Source organism: Coregonus clupeaformis, chromosome 27 (assembly GCF_020615455.1).
Source record: "Coregonus clupeaformis isolate EN_2021a chromosome 27, ASM2061545v1, whole genome shotgun sequence".
Taxonomy (NCBI): domain Eukaryota; kingdom Metazoa; phylum Chordata; class Actinopteri; order Salmoniformes; family Salmonidae; genus Coregonus; species Coregonus clupeaformis.
The window spans coordinates 37715315-37732321 of record NC_059218.1 but is presented as its reverse complement, the minus strand read 5'-3'; the positions used below and the strand labels follow the sequence as shown (position 1 = coordinate 37732321).

Here is a 17007-nt window from a genome sequence, read left to right as displayed (position 1 = left end):
GGTTAGAGCGGTTCTGGAATGGGCCCAGCCCGGGTACGAGATTGCAGCTCCAGAGATTTTTGGGGTTTGCGAATTTCTACCGCAGATTCATCCGGGGATTACAGCCGTGGCCGCTCCATTAACTGCCTTGACTTCCAGCATCAGGACCTTCAAGTGGAATCCGGAGGCGGATCGAGCTGCTGGATTTGAAGAGGCGATTCACCAACGCACCGATTCTCTCTCAACCGGACACGCCCGCCAGTTCGTGCTGAAGTGGACGCGCCTGATGTGGGAGTTGGCGCCATCCTGTCGCAGCGATGCTCCACGGACAGTAAACTCCATCCCTGCGCCTACTACTCTCGCCGCCGCCTGGAGAGGAATTACGATGTGGGTAACCGGGAGCTCTCGCGGTGAAACTTGCCTTGGAGGAGTGGCGCCACTGGTTGGAGGGGGGCGGAGCAAACCGTTTATTGTCTGGACTGACCACAAGAATCTTGCTTACGTGCAATCAGGCTAAACGCCTCAACTCCCGGCCAGGCCAGGTGGGCGTTGGTTTTTCGACGATTCAAGTTTGTCCTGACGCTCCGACCTGGATCTAAGAACGGGCAAGGTGGACGCTGTCCCGGATGTTCTCCAAGACGGAGGAGAGTGGGTCCAAGACCGAGACAATTCTCCCCGAACTGCGTCGTGGGAGCAGTTATGTGGAGGATTGAGGAGGAGGTGCTGGCGGCCCTTCGGACTCAGCCCGGGTCCCGTAACGGTCCACCCGGGTGGTTGTTTGTGCCTGAGTCGGTTCGTCCTGCTGTTCTCAAATGGTCCCACGCCAGTAAGATGGCTTGTCACCCTGGCGTGGCTCGGACAATGGCGTTCGCAGACGTTTTTGGTGGCCTGCCTGGCGAGGATACGGGGTTTTGTTGCTGCCTGTCCAGTGTGTGCGCAGAATAAGAGTACCAATCGCCCAGCTCTGGACTACTTCACCCCCTTCCTATTCCCCCGCGCCCATGGTCGCATCTGGCCCTGGACTTCGCCACGGGGTTGCCCGTCTGAGGGGAACACGGTCGCTCTGACTATCGTGGACAGGTTCAGCAAGTTCGCCCACTTTGTGCCTATTGCCAAGCTTCCCTCTGCCTCGGAGACGTCCGAGATCCTGGTCAGGGAGGTTTTCAGGGTCCACGGTTTGCCCAGTGATATCGTTTCCGACCGTGGCCCCTCAGTTTACCTCTGCTGTCTGGAAGTCCTTCTGTTTGGCCATTGGAGCTACAGTCAGTCTCACATCTGGTTTTCACCCCCAATCCAATGGTCAGGCGGAGAGAGCCAACCAGAAGATGGAATCCACGCTACGCTGTCTGGTCTCTTCCAACCCCACCTCCTGGGCCTCTCAGTTGCCTTGGGTTGAGTATGCCCACAATACTCTCCCCTACATCTGCCACTGGGATGTCTCCCTTCCAGTGCCTGTATGGCTACCAACCTCCCCTGTTTCCTTCTCAGGAGAAGGAGCTCTCGTGCCTTCTGTTCAGGCCCATAGCGTGCCACGGACCTGGCATCGGGCCAGAAAGGCACTCCTTAGAGGTTCGGACCGGTATCAGCTCCAGGCGAATCGTCACCGGACCCCCGCTCCCACCTATACCATCGGAGATAGGGTTTGCTGGCCACACGGATCTTCCGCACGGACTGAGTCTAGGAAGTTGTTACCGAGTTTTGGTCCGTTTGTGGTGGAGAAGGTGATCAATCCAGTGGCAGTGCGACTCAAACTACCGAGGACGCCAGAGTCCATCCCACCTTTCATGTCTCCTGCCTCAAGCCTGTCTTCCTCAGTCCTCTGTTGCCTCCTCCGCCTCCTCCTCCTCCTCGGATGATCGGAGGTGGTCCTGCCTACACGGTGCGTCGCATTATGGATTCCAGACGGCGGGGCCGGGGCTTCCAGTATCTCGTGGACTGGGAGGGGTATGGTCCTGAAGAGAGGAGATTCCGCGCGACAGGTCCCAGATGCGGATCTCATCAGGGACTTTTACGCTCCATCCTGGCGCTCCGGGAGTCCGCCCGTGGGTCTGGCCGGAGGGGGGGCACTGTAACGATCGCTGTCTGAGTCGGGTCCGGGCGGAACTCCAGCAGGGCGGAAGGGAGCGCTCTGGGTTCCGCACCTGCTTCCCATTAGCAATCTGCACACCTGGGCCTAATCAGCACCTTGTAGGCTCTGCAACATAGTTTCGGAGGAGCAGAAACAGTAGGTGTATGGATAGTTAGAGTATCTAGCGTGAGTTTTTGCTGTTTTGTACTTTGTTGAGTTTTGTGTTACCTCCGTTTTTTTCACCTGCAGTCACACGTCCGGAACCCACCCCACCTCTGCCTGATGGTCGGCGGCTGCCGAGCCCATCACTGGACCTTGCACTGCAAACCCCAACAACTCATCCACGGCCCGCTCTGTCCCTGGAATATTCTGCACCTTTTGTTTGTATCCGAATAAACCTCACTTCAACTCTCGCCTGGTCTGCTTTTGGGTTCTGGCCGAGGGAACTGTGACAGACGCGTTCTGTCTCCTAGAGATGAACGTACTTTGGTGCGAAAAGTGCAAATCAATCCTATTGTGGAAGCTTGTGGAAGGCTACCCGAAACGTTTGACCCAAGTTAAACAATTTAAAGGCAATGCTACCAAATACTAATTGAGTGTATGTAAACTTCTGACCCACTGGGAATGTGATGAAAGAAATAAAACCTGAAATAAATCATTCTCTCTACTATTATTCTGACATTTCACATTCTTAAAATAAAGTGGTGATCCTAACTGACCTAAGACATGGAATTCTTACTAAAACTGAGTTTAAATGTATTTGGCTAAGGTGTATGTAAACTTCTGACTTCAACTGTGTGTATATATATATATATTATTTTTTAAATTATATTTCCCCATTACTTTCCAAGCCCACCACCCCTTCCCTAATTGGAGTAAACTAGTGAACAACAATGCTTAGGCCTCTACTTCCAGCTTATACATACTATATACATTTTATGGACACAGTCACATTTTACAATAATTATATTTTGTTTGTTTTTACTCCTGAACTTCCTCCGATCATTTTCATGATGTCCATCTGGTTTGCTTCTATATGCCATATTCTTCTAACTGTGCTCTTTCACAAAAGCTTTCAACCTATAACCTATATACTTATTATGGACACAGCATGTCTTACATTAGTTATCTTGTTGTTATTAGTTGTTGTTATTAGTCCCATCCTTCAGCTCCATTCAACACCTCCCATCTATCTCTTAACACCATCCATATTGGACTTCTATTTGCCATATATTTTTCAACTGTACTGTGATGTTTTATAAAAGTTCTGAACCTTTCTATTCTCATTGTTTCTACAGATCGTAAATTGAAAATAAAGATTTTTGCTAAAAGTATTATTATATTATTGATCGATTGACTATGACTTTTCAGATCACCCAGTATTGCTATCTGCAGGTTTAGCTCCAGGTAAATATTGCAATCCTTTAGCCATTCCTGGACCTGTGTCCAAAAACAAGCTACAAATGGACAGTACCAAAACAAATGATCTAATGATTCTGTCTCTTCGCAGCATAATCTGCAGAGCTGGGAAGATTGTATCCCCCATATAAATAACATTCTATTGGTAGCAAGAATTTTATATAATACATTAAATTGAAAAATTCTAAGTTTTGAATCCGGCGTCGTTTTGCGTGTCAGTTCATAAACACTATGCCATGGAATCGGTAAGTCAAAAATCTCTTCCCAACTATTTTGCAATCTATATGGGACGGCTGTCAATCCTTTGGCCCTTACATGAAACTGGTATACTTATTGTTTGTTTGCCCCACCAAGATTTACATTGGTAAATCGCCACTGGTTACAGTATAAAGCAAATGTCAACAAATCCATGCCATTTTAAGACATACCTGTTCATGCTTGTGTATCCTTTCACAACAAAAATTAAGTGCAGGTCAACTCAAAGGTACAGCATAACCAGTATTGTCCAAAATATAGTTCCATCACACATTACATTTCACACATAACATACCGTAGCAGCGTAAGCGTTTTAAAAATGGAAGCTCAAGTTCAGGACGAAAATGTCACGCTCCATTACATACAGCATAGCAGTGTCTATTTCTGTCCCAGTACTGTAATTAGATACCTTAGAATGGTATAAGGCATCTCAGAGTTGACAACTGTTCAGACACATATGACTCCTACAATGTACACTGTATTCACAACTTTAATGTAAATTATAAAGACTGTACAGTTATTCAGTTGTCTAGAACACAGATGTGCTCCATTGTAGAACAGCACTCTCCAATTAAATCCCTGGAATGCATCCCTATGTGGTAGAATGTTCCCCCTTGAGCCATATATTGTGGGTTGTGGTCCTTTGGCATATTTTCTAAATAGAAGTCAAGTTGAGGTCTGTGATTAGGAACAGTATGACCCATCTAGAAAGTCTTGTCAGTGTCCTTGCTATTGGGAATCCTTGGGACGTCCACACCCCCCCATTGAAGTTGACATTTAAAATGGTTAAGGTAGGGGTTAAGGTTAGGGTTAGGTAATGGTTATGGTTAGGATTAAGGTTAGGGTAAGGGTAGAGGGTTAAGGTTAGGGTTTAGGGTAAGGACGTCCCAACTCCCAAGGATCCCAGATAGCACTAACCTGCTTGTCAGTCAGAGCTAATTATGGCTATTGCTGTGGTCTTCTGTCAGCTGGCAGTTATCCATTGGTGAATCATCGGCTGTTTTAACTGTGAGGGAGAGATGGAGAGGCCAATCAGTGAAGCAGGGCAGTAGATATTATCCAATAAAGTAATAACTCTAAAGACTGCAGTATTTCTAACCAGTGTACTTCAACCAAACTTGAATAAATAAGAATGTTAGTAGCTAAATTCATTCAAGAGTGATAGAAGAGTGGGAGTTTTATGAATGCTGTAAACGCTAACGGTATCTGGGCTGAAGGTTACATGGTAAAAGTCAGATAAATTGATGAGATTATAATAGGACAAAAGCACAAAGGCCATATAATGATGAGTCCTGACAATTGCTAAAGAATACTTACTAGTTTCCATTGGCTCCATCTCTGTGTCCTCCACAGTGGTCCCACCAGCCTGCCGTTGGTTGGCTAAGGAGTAAAAATATATGATATGAGGCATCACTTCGTTCATTGTCAGTATGAGTACAGAATGCATGGTGCTCAGAAGTGATTCATCCTAGCACTTGTCTTCTCTTACTAGCACTTTATTGAGGAAAATGTTACTTACTATGACTGTGATAGATATGTGGTTGTCTCACCTAGCTACCTTAAAATTAATACACTAACTGTGTCGCTCTGGATATATATTTAAAATAATGTTTGTCATTCTATCATTTATTTAAGGCACCACACCCTATCTAACATTTGATTTTTCTTAATCATATCCCAACTAACTTTTACCAGTTGAATATACACACCAATATTATACTTTTTGAACTATAACTTTTCTGAAATATAGTATAAAATATGCAAATTAGGTGATATCTCATTACATGAAATATCATGGCCGGCGACCGGAAGGCCATCCAGAGGGTGGTGTGGACAGCCCAGTGCATCACTGGGGGGTGAGCTCCCAGCCATACAGAGGGTGGTGTGGACAGCCCAGCGCATCACTGGGGGGTGAGCTCCCAGCCATCCAGAGGGTGGTGTGGACAGCCCAGCGCATCACTGGGGGTGAGCTCCCAGCCATCCAGAGGGTGGTGTGGACAGCCCAGCGCATCACTGGGGGGTGAGCTCCCAGCCATCCAGAGGGTGGTGTGGACAGCCCAGCGCATCACTGGGGGGTGAGCTCCCAGCCATCCAGAGGGTGGTGTGGACAGCCCAGCGCATCACTGGGGGGTGAGCTCCCAGCCATCCAGAGGGTGGTGTGGACAGCCCAGCGCATCACTGGGGGGTGAGCTCCCAGCCATCCAGAGGGTGGTGTGGACAGCCCAGCGGATCACTGGGGGGAGCTCCCAGCCATGCAGAGGGTGGTGTGGACGGCCCAGCGTATCACTGGGGGGAGCTCCCAGCCATGCAGAGGGTGGTGTGGACGGCCCAGCGGATCACTGGGGGGAGCTCCCAGCCATGCAGAGGGTGGTGTGGACAGCCCAGCGCATCACTGGGGGGTGAGCTCCCAGCCATCCAGAGGGTGGTGTGGACAGCCCAGCGCATCACTGGGGGGTGAGCTCCCAGCCATCCAGAGGGTGGTGTGGACAGCCCAGCGCATCACTGGGGGGTGAGCTCCCAGCCATCCAGGATGTACATGCCAGGAGGTGTCTGAGAAAGGCCCAAAAAATTGCCAAAGACTTCAGCCATCCGAGACATAGACTGTTCTCCATGTTCCCGTCCAGCAGGTGGTACCGCTGCATCAAGGCTCAGACAAACAGACTCCTAAACAGCTTCTACCCCCTGGCCATAAGACTGTAAAATGGCTAACAACTACTGCTCTCTCTCTCCCACAGACTATCCACACTGACTCTATGTCCATCCACAGGTCTCTACCCACTGAGACATAACCTACGCTGATGCTAAAATTATTATTGATTAGACTTGTTATGACTATTACGCTGCTGTTCATTGATTATTGATTGCCATTACCATTAGTATTGATCTATTTATCCTGCTACTGGTCACTATTACTCCTTTCTACATGGATATATTACCACTAGTATACAGTATTACCATACATATTTATATATTCCTGCTACCAGTCACTTTTCAGCCCTGTTTACATGTACACTACCAGTCAAAAGTTTGGATACACCTACTCATTCAAGGGTTTTTCTTAATTTGGTACTATTTTTTACATTGTAGAATAATAGTGAAGACATCAAAACTATGAAATAACACATATGGAATCATGTAGTAACCAAAAAAGTGTTTAACAAATCAAAATATATTTTATATTTGAGATTCTTCAAATAGCCACCATTTGCCTTGATGACAGGTTTGCACACTCTTGGCATTCTCTCAACCAGCTTCATGAGGTAGTCACCTGGAATGCATTTCAATTAACAGATGTGCCTTCTTAAAAGTTAATTTGTGGAATTTCTTTCCTTCTTAATGCATTTGAGCCAATCAGTTGTGTTGTGACAAGGTTGGGGGGTATACAGAAGATAGCCCTATTTGGTAAAAGACCAAGTCCATATTATGGCCAGAACAGCTCAAATAAGCAAAGAGAAACGACAGTCCATCATTACTTTAAGACATGAAGGTCAGTCAATACGGAACATTTCAAGAACTTTGAAAGTTTCTTCAAGTGCAGTCGCAAAAACCATCAAGCGCTGGCTCTCATGAGGACCGCCACAGGAATGGAAGACCCAGAGTTACCTCTGCTGCAGAGGATAAGTTCATTAGAGTTACCAGCATCAGAAATTGCAGCCCAAATAAATGCTTCATAGAGTTCAAGTGTCACGGATTCTGCCGAGGCTGCTCCTCCTCCTTGCTCGGGCAGGCTTCGGCGTTCGTCGTCCCCGGAGTACTAGCTACCACCGTTGGATGTTTCGATGTTTGTTTGGTTTGGTCTGTCTGTTGCACCTGTGTCCGTTTGTGTCTAATTATGTGTCCTATAAGTTTTCTGCTTTGTGTATGTGAGTTTGTGTGTTGTTGTCCGCCTGTCCGTTGATGTCAGAGTTTTGTACTCATTTAGTTCGTGTTTTACGCACTGCTTGCGTAATCGCTCGCCTCCAGTGTTTGAGGCCCGTTTATTTTTGTATTGTATATTTGACTAGTAAAGTCTGTTTGACTGAGCTTCTGTGTCCTGCGCCTGACTCCGACACCGCATCCACATCAGCCCCATTGACATCAAGTCACAGACACATCTCAACATCATCTGTTCAGAGGGGACCGTGTGAATCAGGCCTTCATGGTCGAATTGCTGCAAAGAAACCACCACTAAAGGACACCAATAATAAGAAGAGACCTGATTGGGCCAAGAAACACGAGCAATAGACATTAGACCGGTGGCAATGTGTCCTTTGGTCTGGAGTCCAAATTTGAGATTTTTGGTTCCAACCGCCATGTCTTTGTAAGACGCGGTGTGGGTGAATGGATTATCTCTGCATGTGTAGTTCCCACCGTAAAGCATGGAGGAGGAGGTGTTATGGTGTGGGGGTGCATTCTGCAGCGATACACCATCCCATCTGGTTTGGGCTTAGTGAGACTATAATTTGTTTTTCAACACGACAATGACCCCAACACACCTCCAGGCTGTGTAAGGGATATTTGACCAAGAAGGAGAGTGATGGAGTGCTGCATCAGATGACCTGGCCTCCACAATCCCCCGACCTCAACCCAATTGAGATGGTTTGGGATGAGTCGGACAGCAGAGTGAAGGAAAAGCAGCCAACAAGTGCTCAGCATATGTGGGAACTCTTTCAAGACTGTTGGAAAAGCATTCCAGGTGAAGCTGTTTGAGAGAATGCCAATAGTGTGCAAAGCTGTCATCAAGGCTATTTGAAGAATCTCAAATATAAGATATGTTTTTTTTTGGTTACTACATGATTCCATATGTGTTATTTCATAGTTTTGATTTCTTCGCTATTATTCTACAATGTAGAAAATAGTAAAAATTTAGAAAAACCCTTGAATGAGTAGGTGTGTCCAAACTTTTGACTGGTACTGTATATCCTACTACCAGTCACTTTTTTATGTATAAACCCACCTCAACCACTCCAGTACCCCTGCACATTAAATAAGGTACTTATTTGGCCTGTATACAGTGGGGGAAAAAGTATTTAGTCAGCCACCAATTGTGCAAGTTCTCCTACTTAAAAAGATGAGAGAGGCCTGTAATTTTCATCATAGGTACACGTCAACTATGACAGACAAATTGAGAAAAAAAAATCCAGAAAATCACATTGTAGGATTTTTAATGAATTTATTTGCAAATTATGGTGGAAAATAAGTATTTGGTCACCTACAAACAAGCAAGATTTCTGGCTCTCACAGACCTGTAACTTCTTCTTTAAGAGGCTCCTCTGTCCTCCACTCGTTACCTGTATTAATGGCACCTGTTTGAACTTGTTATCAGTATAAAAGACACCTGTCCACAACCTCAAACAGTCACACTCCAAACTCCACTATGGCCAAGACCAAAATTGTAGACCTGCACCAGGCTGGGAAGACTGAATCTGCAATAGGTAAGCAGCTTGGTTTGAAGTAATCAACTGTGGGAGCAATTATTAGGAAATGGAAGACATACAAGACCACTGATAATCTCCCTCGATCTGGGGCTCCACGCAAGATCTCACCCCGTGGGGTCAAAATGATCACAAGAACGGTGAGCAAAAATCACAGAACCACACGGGGGGACCTAGTGAATGACCTGCAGAGAGCTGGGACCAAAGTAACAAAGCCTACCATCAGTAACACACTACGCCGCCAGGGACTCAAATCCTGCAGTGCCAGACGTGTCCCCCTGCTTAAGACAGTACATGTCCAGGCCCGTCTGAAGTTTGCTAGAGTGCATTTGGATGATCCAGAAGAGGATTGGGAGAATGTCATATGGTCAGATGAAACCAAAATAGAACCTTTTGGTAAAAACTCAACTTGTCGTGTTTGGAGGACAAAGAATGCTGAGTTGCATCCAAAGAACACCATACCTACTGTGAAGCATGGGGGTGGAAACATCATGCTTTGGGGCTGTTTTTCTGCAAAGGGACCAGGACGACTGATCCGTGATCCGTCGCTGGGCAATAAGGACTTTCAGCTCCCTCCAAAGATTTTCTATTGGGTTCAGGTCTGGAGACTGGCTAGGCCACTCCGGGACCTTGAGATGCTTCTTACGGAGCCACTCCTTAGTTGCCCTGGCTGTGTGTTTCGGGTCGTTGTCCTGCTGGAAGACCCAGCCACGACCCATCTTCAATGCTCTTACTGAGGGAAGGAGGTTGTTGGCCAAGATCTCGCGATACATGGCCCCATCCATCCTCCCCTCAATATGGTGCAGTCGTCCTGTCCCCTTTGCAGAAAAGCATCCCCAAAGAGTGATGTTTCCACCTCCATGCTTCACGGTTGGGATGGTGTTCTTGGGGTTGTACTCATCCTTCTTCTTCCTCCAAACACGGCGAGTGGAGTTTAGACCAAAAAGCTCTATTTTTGTCTCATCAGACCACAGGACCTTCTCCCATTCCTCCTCTGGATCATCCAGATGGTCATTGGCAAACTTCAGACGGGCCTGGACATGCGCTGGCTTGAGCAGGGGGACCTTGCGTGCGCTGCAGGATTTTAATCCATGACGGCATAGTGTGTTACTAATGGTTTTCTTTGAGACTGTGGTCCCAGCTCTCTTCAGGTCATTGACCAGGTCCTGCCGTGTAGTTCTGGGCTGATCCCTCACCTTCCTCATGATCATTGATGCCCCACGAGGTGAGATCTTGCATGGAGCCCCAGACCGAGGGTGATTGACCGTCATCTTGAACTTCTTTCATTTTCTAATAATTGCGCCAACAGTTGTTGCCTTCTCACCAAGCTGCTTGCCTATTGTCCTGTAGCCCATCCCAGCCTTGTGCAGGTCTACAATTTGATCCCTGATGTCCTTACACAGCTCTCTGGTCTTGGCCATTGTGGAGAGGTTGGAGTCTGTTTGATTGAGTGTGTGGACAGGTGTATTTTATACAGGTAACAAGTTCAAACAGGTGCAGTTAATACAGGTAATGAGTGGAGAACAGGAGGGCTTCTTAAATAAAAACTAACAGGTCTGTGAGAGCCGGAATTCTTACTGGTTGGTAGGTGATCAAATACTTATGTCATGCAATAAAATGCAAATTAATTACTTAAAAATCATACAATGTGATTTCCTGGATTTTTGTTTTAGATTCCGTCTCTCACAGTTGAATTGTACCTATGATAAAAATTACAGACCTCTACATGCTTTGTAAGTAGGAAAACCTGCAAAATCGGCAGTGTATCAAATACTTGTTCTCCCTATTGTATATCCTTATAATCTTTCTATCCGTAAAATACTAAAGATATGTACATAAACTGCATTTTTGCGTATATTTCCAAAGAAAATATTATCTTGAATAAAAATTTGACAACATCAACAATTCCCCCTATACACGTCTGGGGAATATATACTGTATAAAGATAACCACAAAACATTTGAAGTCTGAGAAAAATTTGTTGGCATGTGGGAAGAGTCTGACTTTCAGGAAATGGCAGTTAAAGACAAGTACACTGAATTTAGCCTACCAATCGCCAAATGCCTATTTAGACCCAATCACGATCTCTTCAAAGTAAGGTACTACATATAGTCCAGTTTGTAACGTTCTCTATGAAATGGGCTTTTAAATGGTGTATGAAATTATGGAGTTATTTCTATTTGAATGTGGTTAAAATTCATAAAAGTTTGATGACGGTAGTATGATAAACAAAATAAAATACACATTTACATCATGTTTTTTTTTTTTTACTTTTTTTTTTACTTTTTGAAACTGCTAATATTAAATCCCAAAATTGAGAAGTAGATACAAAAATGTAATTTCAGCCTGTGGTGCCTCGCCTTAACTATTTTTTTAATTTTACATTAAATTTAAATTAGATAGATTACATAAAATCCTTGAAAGATACCAAGAATCTGGTAATTTACTGGTAAACTTCGAAAGTTTCTAGTAATATACCCTCCTTTTGCAACCCTAGTTCTGTCTTTATCCTTTTACCCCAGTGGGCTAAATCAGGGTCACACTGTATTTCTTGGTAGTCTTAAACAAATCTACTTTGAAAAAAGAAGACACCTGTACCATGTCAGATATAAGTTTGCATCCCAATATTGCACTTTATATACATCACAGAAGACTGAAATATAACATAAAAACACTGAATTTTCAGCAGGTTTTTTGAAATAATGTTGATTAATTATGAAATTATGAAAGATATTATTAACATTCCACCCATGAGACCACTAGAGGGCGATTTGGTCATTTGACTGCAGGAAAGGCTACACTTACCTCTTAGTTTTTTATACAGTAGTAGTGCTGTTATTACTGCTGCAACCACCACTGCAACTACTACAACAATCATCAACATGTGGAAGTGACTTTCCCCTGTACGCTCAACCTGGTCTGTAGTCTTTGGCATCTTTTCTAGACATTTGGACAAGGTAAACATGTGTGAAAAATGCAGGATTATGAAATTATGTGAACACTTATCATCAATAACCTTGTGTGTATAATAAGCTCATACTATATACCATGAAAAAAATAGTACAGTATAGATATTTAAGATGAAGGTTTAATGTTTATGTACCTGTCACTGGTAACTGGGATCTTGACCTGATGTTGACCTGGGTTTGGACCATGTGTCTACTCTGGATGCCTGTGAATGTACAGGTGTAGGTTCCTGTGTGTTCCTGACTCTCTGGGTTGTGAAGAAGGAGGGATCCGTCTCCCATCAAAACCTGGTCCGGCTTCAGTCCAGCCCGGCCCTCCCAGAGGTTGGAGATCCGTCTGGTTCTGCTGTTGTAGCTGAGGATGACTGTGGGTTCATTGGTTCTGCTGAAGGTCCAGTTGAGGGAGAAGTTCTGGAGGTTCTGTCGATCGATGCAGGGTATGGACAGTTCTTGCCCCGCCTCTCCAATCAACGCTGTTGATTAAATACTTTTATGGACCGTGAACCATGAATATGTCTAAATATTACTGTCCTTTTGGGGCCTTACTGCTGTAGTCACTCTCTTAAACTCTAGAGGGCAGTGTGTGACACTGAATTAAATCAAAAAAGTCTGACTGGGTGTTGAGAGCTCCCACATATAAATGAGTCAATTTCTCTGTGTGGGTTTGTCTCTGGCTCTGCACTTAGTCATCACAACAGTCACTCACAGTGGTTTGTTACTGTTTTTATGAGAATTACTCAACTATAGGCTATGCATCTGCAAAATGAGAGAGAGAGAGTCAATGCTGGTTATGACGTACCTCTTTCTTGCATTGAGCTCTTCCATGACTGTGATCCATATGTTGAGTTAACGGTGCAGATGTAGGTGAGGGTATTTTCAAACATTCTCAGCGTGCTCTGAACGGAGTAGAGGCCCTCAGTGTTGGATCTCATATGCGTGATGGGTCTCAGGTTGACTTTTGGGGGCAGAGTGGACCACTGCACACGGGGAGCGGGGAAGATGTCCTTGGACAGGCACTGAATCTCTCTGTTCGTACTCTTCTCCATAGTAACCATCTTGATGCTAGCTGAAATAACAATAATAGATAGCCAGGATTAGAGAGTAACAACCTTGAGTGGTTTCACTACAAACTGAATTTGAGAGCAAAAACCCTTCAAACATTGTACAGCAAGGTCACAAAACCATAACAAGAGCAAATACTCTACTCTTGGCTTGATATCAGTTTAGCCATTTGGCTCTAGGTCTAACAGCTCAAATACAGATTCAGCTGGTTGATTCACGTCTTTTAACCTTCATGACACAAAGGGCATTTCACCACGAGCTACGGTAAAGGCATTTGATATGTGAAGTGGATACTCAGCAACATACACTAGCCTCGATACTAGCTCCAGCGAGACTACTAACCCTCCACTTTCATGATGACAAAGGACTCCTGTTGTCCCAGAGTGCTGTTGACCAGACACCTGTAGCGGCCCCGGTCCTTGATGCCACAATGGCTGAGGTGGAGCGAGGCATTGCCCCGGGAGAGCTGGTCCTGGAGCAGGTACGTCCTGGTACGGTGGTCCTGGGGAGGCTGGTCCGGCTGGTCTCCACCCTGCTGGGTTTGGCTGAGGAGGAGCCCTTCCTGGAGATACCAGCGGATGATTTCATTCCCACTGGGTTTGAAATTGCAGGGCAGCACACAGTCTTCAGAGAACAGGCATGTCACGTGGGCATCTAGGGTAGAAGTAGAGAGATGACGGTGTGGGGAAATGTCACCTTTTAAGGAGGAATGAAAGAATATGCTCTCCATTCCTATATTTTTCTCAGTCTCTTTCAACCTACACACTTTAGAAAGAACGTGAAGTACGTTCTTTCCATGTCAATATAACTCATATGACGTGTCCTGCATTGGACACGTCAGTGAACCTTTCTCCCCTTCTTTCCATCTTGCTATAGGTTACGTTTGTCCACGATTCTGACGCATTTCCTACATTTTGTCTTACCCAACCCCACCATTTTAACCCCCACACACTCCAGAGTGAGGTCCAGCACCATATGGTTATGGTGGCATTCCTAAAGCCAAACATGATAGGCCACACATTACAATTGTTGAGTTAAATGCAGGGTTTGACTGGATAAGTATTAGATAATACCCTTGAAACTGGTAATCACACAGCCTATTCTCAACATGTGGCTTTTTCAGTCATTTGTTGTGCACAAAATGTGGTTACACAACAATATGTTGCACTGTGAATGGGTAAATTGACATCCATGTTCACAGGGGAATGTATGGGCTTTTTACTGTCAAATAACAATGATAGCGTCAGTGAAGTCCGTCATAGACAGGGCACCAACTCAGAGTCAAATATAGTGCAGGACAGGCACGTGCAGAGATAGGGCTCTAGGGGTACCTAAGCACCTGCACTTTTACCCTCCTATGAGAAAAGGGCCTTTTCAGATTGGTAGCATTTTTTTATTACTACATTTTGATTGTACTTTAAGTCTATTTTCTCTCCTGTTCTGTAAAGACTTGCCAATCAAACTAGCTAATTAAATATTTTTGGGAAATTCCCCATCCCCGCCCGAGCAGAAGCTACAGGCGGTAGTGTGAGTAGTGGCACACTGGCTACTTTTTGAGTTGTATGTCGTCTCTCACGGTCAGAGCAGATGTTAGCAGCAGAACAAACTCCAATCCCAGGTAAAGAGTAGTTCAATTGTTACAACAGCATATCAAACAGTTAGCTAGCTATCGGGTTTACATCAACTACATTTTAGTCATTTAGCAGACACTCTTATCCAGAGCGACTTACAGTTAGTGCCTACATTATTTTTCATACCCCCCGTGGGAATCGAACCCACAACCCTGGCATTGCAAACACCATGGTCTACCAACTGAGCTACATCCCTGCCGGCCATTCCCTCCCCTACCCTGGATGATGCTGCTGCTTGCCAGAGCCTGGTTTCGAACCAGGATCTCTAGTGGCACAGCTAGCACTGCGATGCAGTGTCTTAGACCACTGCGCCACTCGGGAGGCTGCCTTTGCATACATTCACTATGATCAGCCGATAGCCCATATATTTGCCCTCTCTGTGAGCAGTAGCCTAGGCTAGTAGAGAATTAAGAATATAAGGTATTTGGGTTTTTAAATATATATATTTTTAAGGTCTGCACGGCCCTGGTGCATGACATGTGTGCAAACGTGTGAAAAGTCAGAGACGTCCCAGTGAGACTGTGAGCCTCTCCTCAGTGCCCAACCAGGAGAGCACAGGAGGTTGGTGGCACCTTAATTGGGAGGAATGGGCTTGTGGCAATGACTGGAGCGGAATTAGTGGAATGGTAACAAATACATCAAACACATGGTTTCCAGGTGTTTGTTGCCATTTCATTTGCTTCGTTCCGGCCATTATTATAAGCCGTTCTCCCCTCAGCAGCCTCCTGTGCAGGAGAGACAGTTGACCTGGGTCCCAGTGAGGTCTGGCCAGTCTAAACACTGGACAGGACAGTAGGATCCGGTCTCTGTAGTCTTCCAGTCAGAACGAACAGAGCCGTGTTGAGGGCCAGCCATCACAGACGCCGTGGGCCACTGGATTCCTCAGAGAGAACACATCTGGACCACATATTTCCACATGCACAGCAAGGGAGGCTCAGCATTGACTTGAAGGATGTTTTCACCTCATAAATCCTCAGAGACTTCAAAGGCAAGTTACAGGGACACTACAGTGACAATATGTAACTTATGTTGTATAGGAATGGTTGTTTATATTCACAAAACTCCTGGCCAAACCATCATCTCTAAACCATTGCGTTACACTGGATTTGTCTTGTTGAAAACCCTTCTCCTTTAGGATGGCAAGGAGACAGTCCAACCACATGTTAAAACAGTTAGTTATTTTTCAGACGCCTGTCTAGTTTTTCCAAGAGGAAATACGATGTCTTGTGCAGTGAAAGGGACACAAAATGCAAAAGGCACCCGTTCCATGAACAAATAAAAAGAGATGTATCTTAAGATTAGATGAGATGTAAGTTTTCAAAGGCATACAGTAGTCAAATTATTTGTTTCCTCACTCAGTGGGTCAGCATAGTCACATTAAAGACATCCCATGCCCTGCCTTGACCCTTGACCCTATCCTGATAATTCATGCACTACTACCTTTCAAAGAGTCGAGAGAGATCTTATCCTTACCTGGGATCTTACACTCTGCCAAGGTGAGAATCCACAGCAACCTCAAGCAAGCTTGAACAAGTGCCTTTACCATTCTCATTCATTCACAAAGTCACACGTACGGTTGTTGTTGACTCACGTCCTGATTCCAATATATTTCAGCCTCAAGGATGTTATGGATCGAAAGCTTTTGCTGCCAGTTTAAAGGATCCAGATGGAATATATATCTTTGTAAACCCAAATGAGAGCTAATGAGTCTGAATCCCACCTGGAACCACTTGTGTCAGAGGAGAGAAGCTGTTCATATCGCTGTCAGAGGAACCACTTGTGTCAGAGGAGAGAAGCTGTTTCCCTGTCAGAGCAACCAGCTCCTCTCACAGTGAGAAGCGAGGGAGTGTGAGAGGAAGAGAGAGAGAAGGAGGGAGCAGCAGGGCAGACAGGTTGGTCTGAAATACATACCCCTCTACAGAGACATCGAGGCACGGTGGAATTATTGGTTAGGTTGTGTAACGTGTTATCTTGGCAACGCCTCTTTCCCTTTTACCTGCCTGTCAAACCTCCCCACCCCTTCTCCAGCCCTCACACTCAGTGTCAAACCTCCCCACTCCTTCTCCACCACTCACACTCAGTGTCAAACCTCCCCACCCCTTCTCCAGCCCTCACACTCAGTGTCAAACCTCCCCACTCCTTCTCCACCACTCACACTCAGTGTCAAACCTCCCCACCCCTTCTCCAGCCCTCACACTCAGTGTCAAACCTCC

At 45.4% G+C, this 17007-nt stretch overlaps 1 protein-coding gene across 2 annotated transcripts; it reads right to left on the bottom strand.

Moving 5' to 3' along the window:
* Nucleotides 1-4234: 4234 nt before the first annotated feature.
* Nucleotides 4235-16635, bottom strand: LOC121541235. 2 transcript variants are annotated; one of them, XM_041850213.1, is made up of 8 exons: nt 16268-16635; nt 13506-13817; nt 12901-13167; nt 12239-12574; nt 11941-12075; nt 5039-5101; nt 4640-4727; nt 4235-4376 (listed from the first exon to the last, which is right to left on the bottom strand). In XM_041850213.1, exons 1-7 carry the CDS (start codon nt 16344-16346, stop codon nt 4657-4659), a joined length of 1263 nt encoding a protein of 420 aa, XP_041706147.1. In that variant the 5' UTR covers nt 16347-16635; the 3' UTR covers nt 4235-4376; nt 4640-4656. The 2 variants fall into 2 exon arrangements, with proteins under 2 accessions (XP_041706147.1, XP_041706146.1); XM_041850212.2 differs by lacking the exon at nt 4235-4376 and having other exon boundaries at nt 4572-4727.
* Between the last annotated feature and the right edge of the window lie 372 nt (nt 16636-17007).

What these genes read in the sequence shown, in the direction of transcription:
- LOC121541235 (XM_041850213.1), bottom strand. Translation starts at nt 16,346, where the DNA reads ATGAGAATGGTAAAGGCACTTGTTCAAGCTTGCTTGAGGTTGCTGTGG. An exon ending in GGCAGAGTGTAAGATCCCAG is followed by an intron (nt 13,818 to 16,267) that starts GTAAGGATAAGA and finishes CTTCTACCCTAG; the next exon opens with ATGCCCACGTGACATGCCTG. An exon ending in TGTCATCATGAAAGTGGAGG is followed by an intron (nt 13,168 to 13,505) that starts GTTAGTAGTCTC and finishes TTGTTATTTCAG; the next exon opens with CTAGCATCAAGATGGTTACT.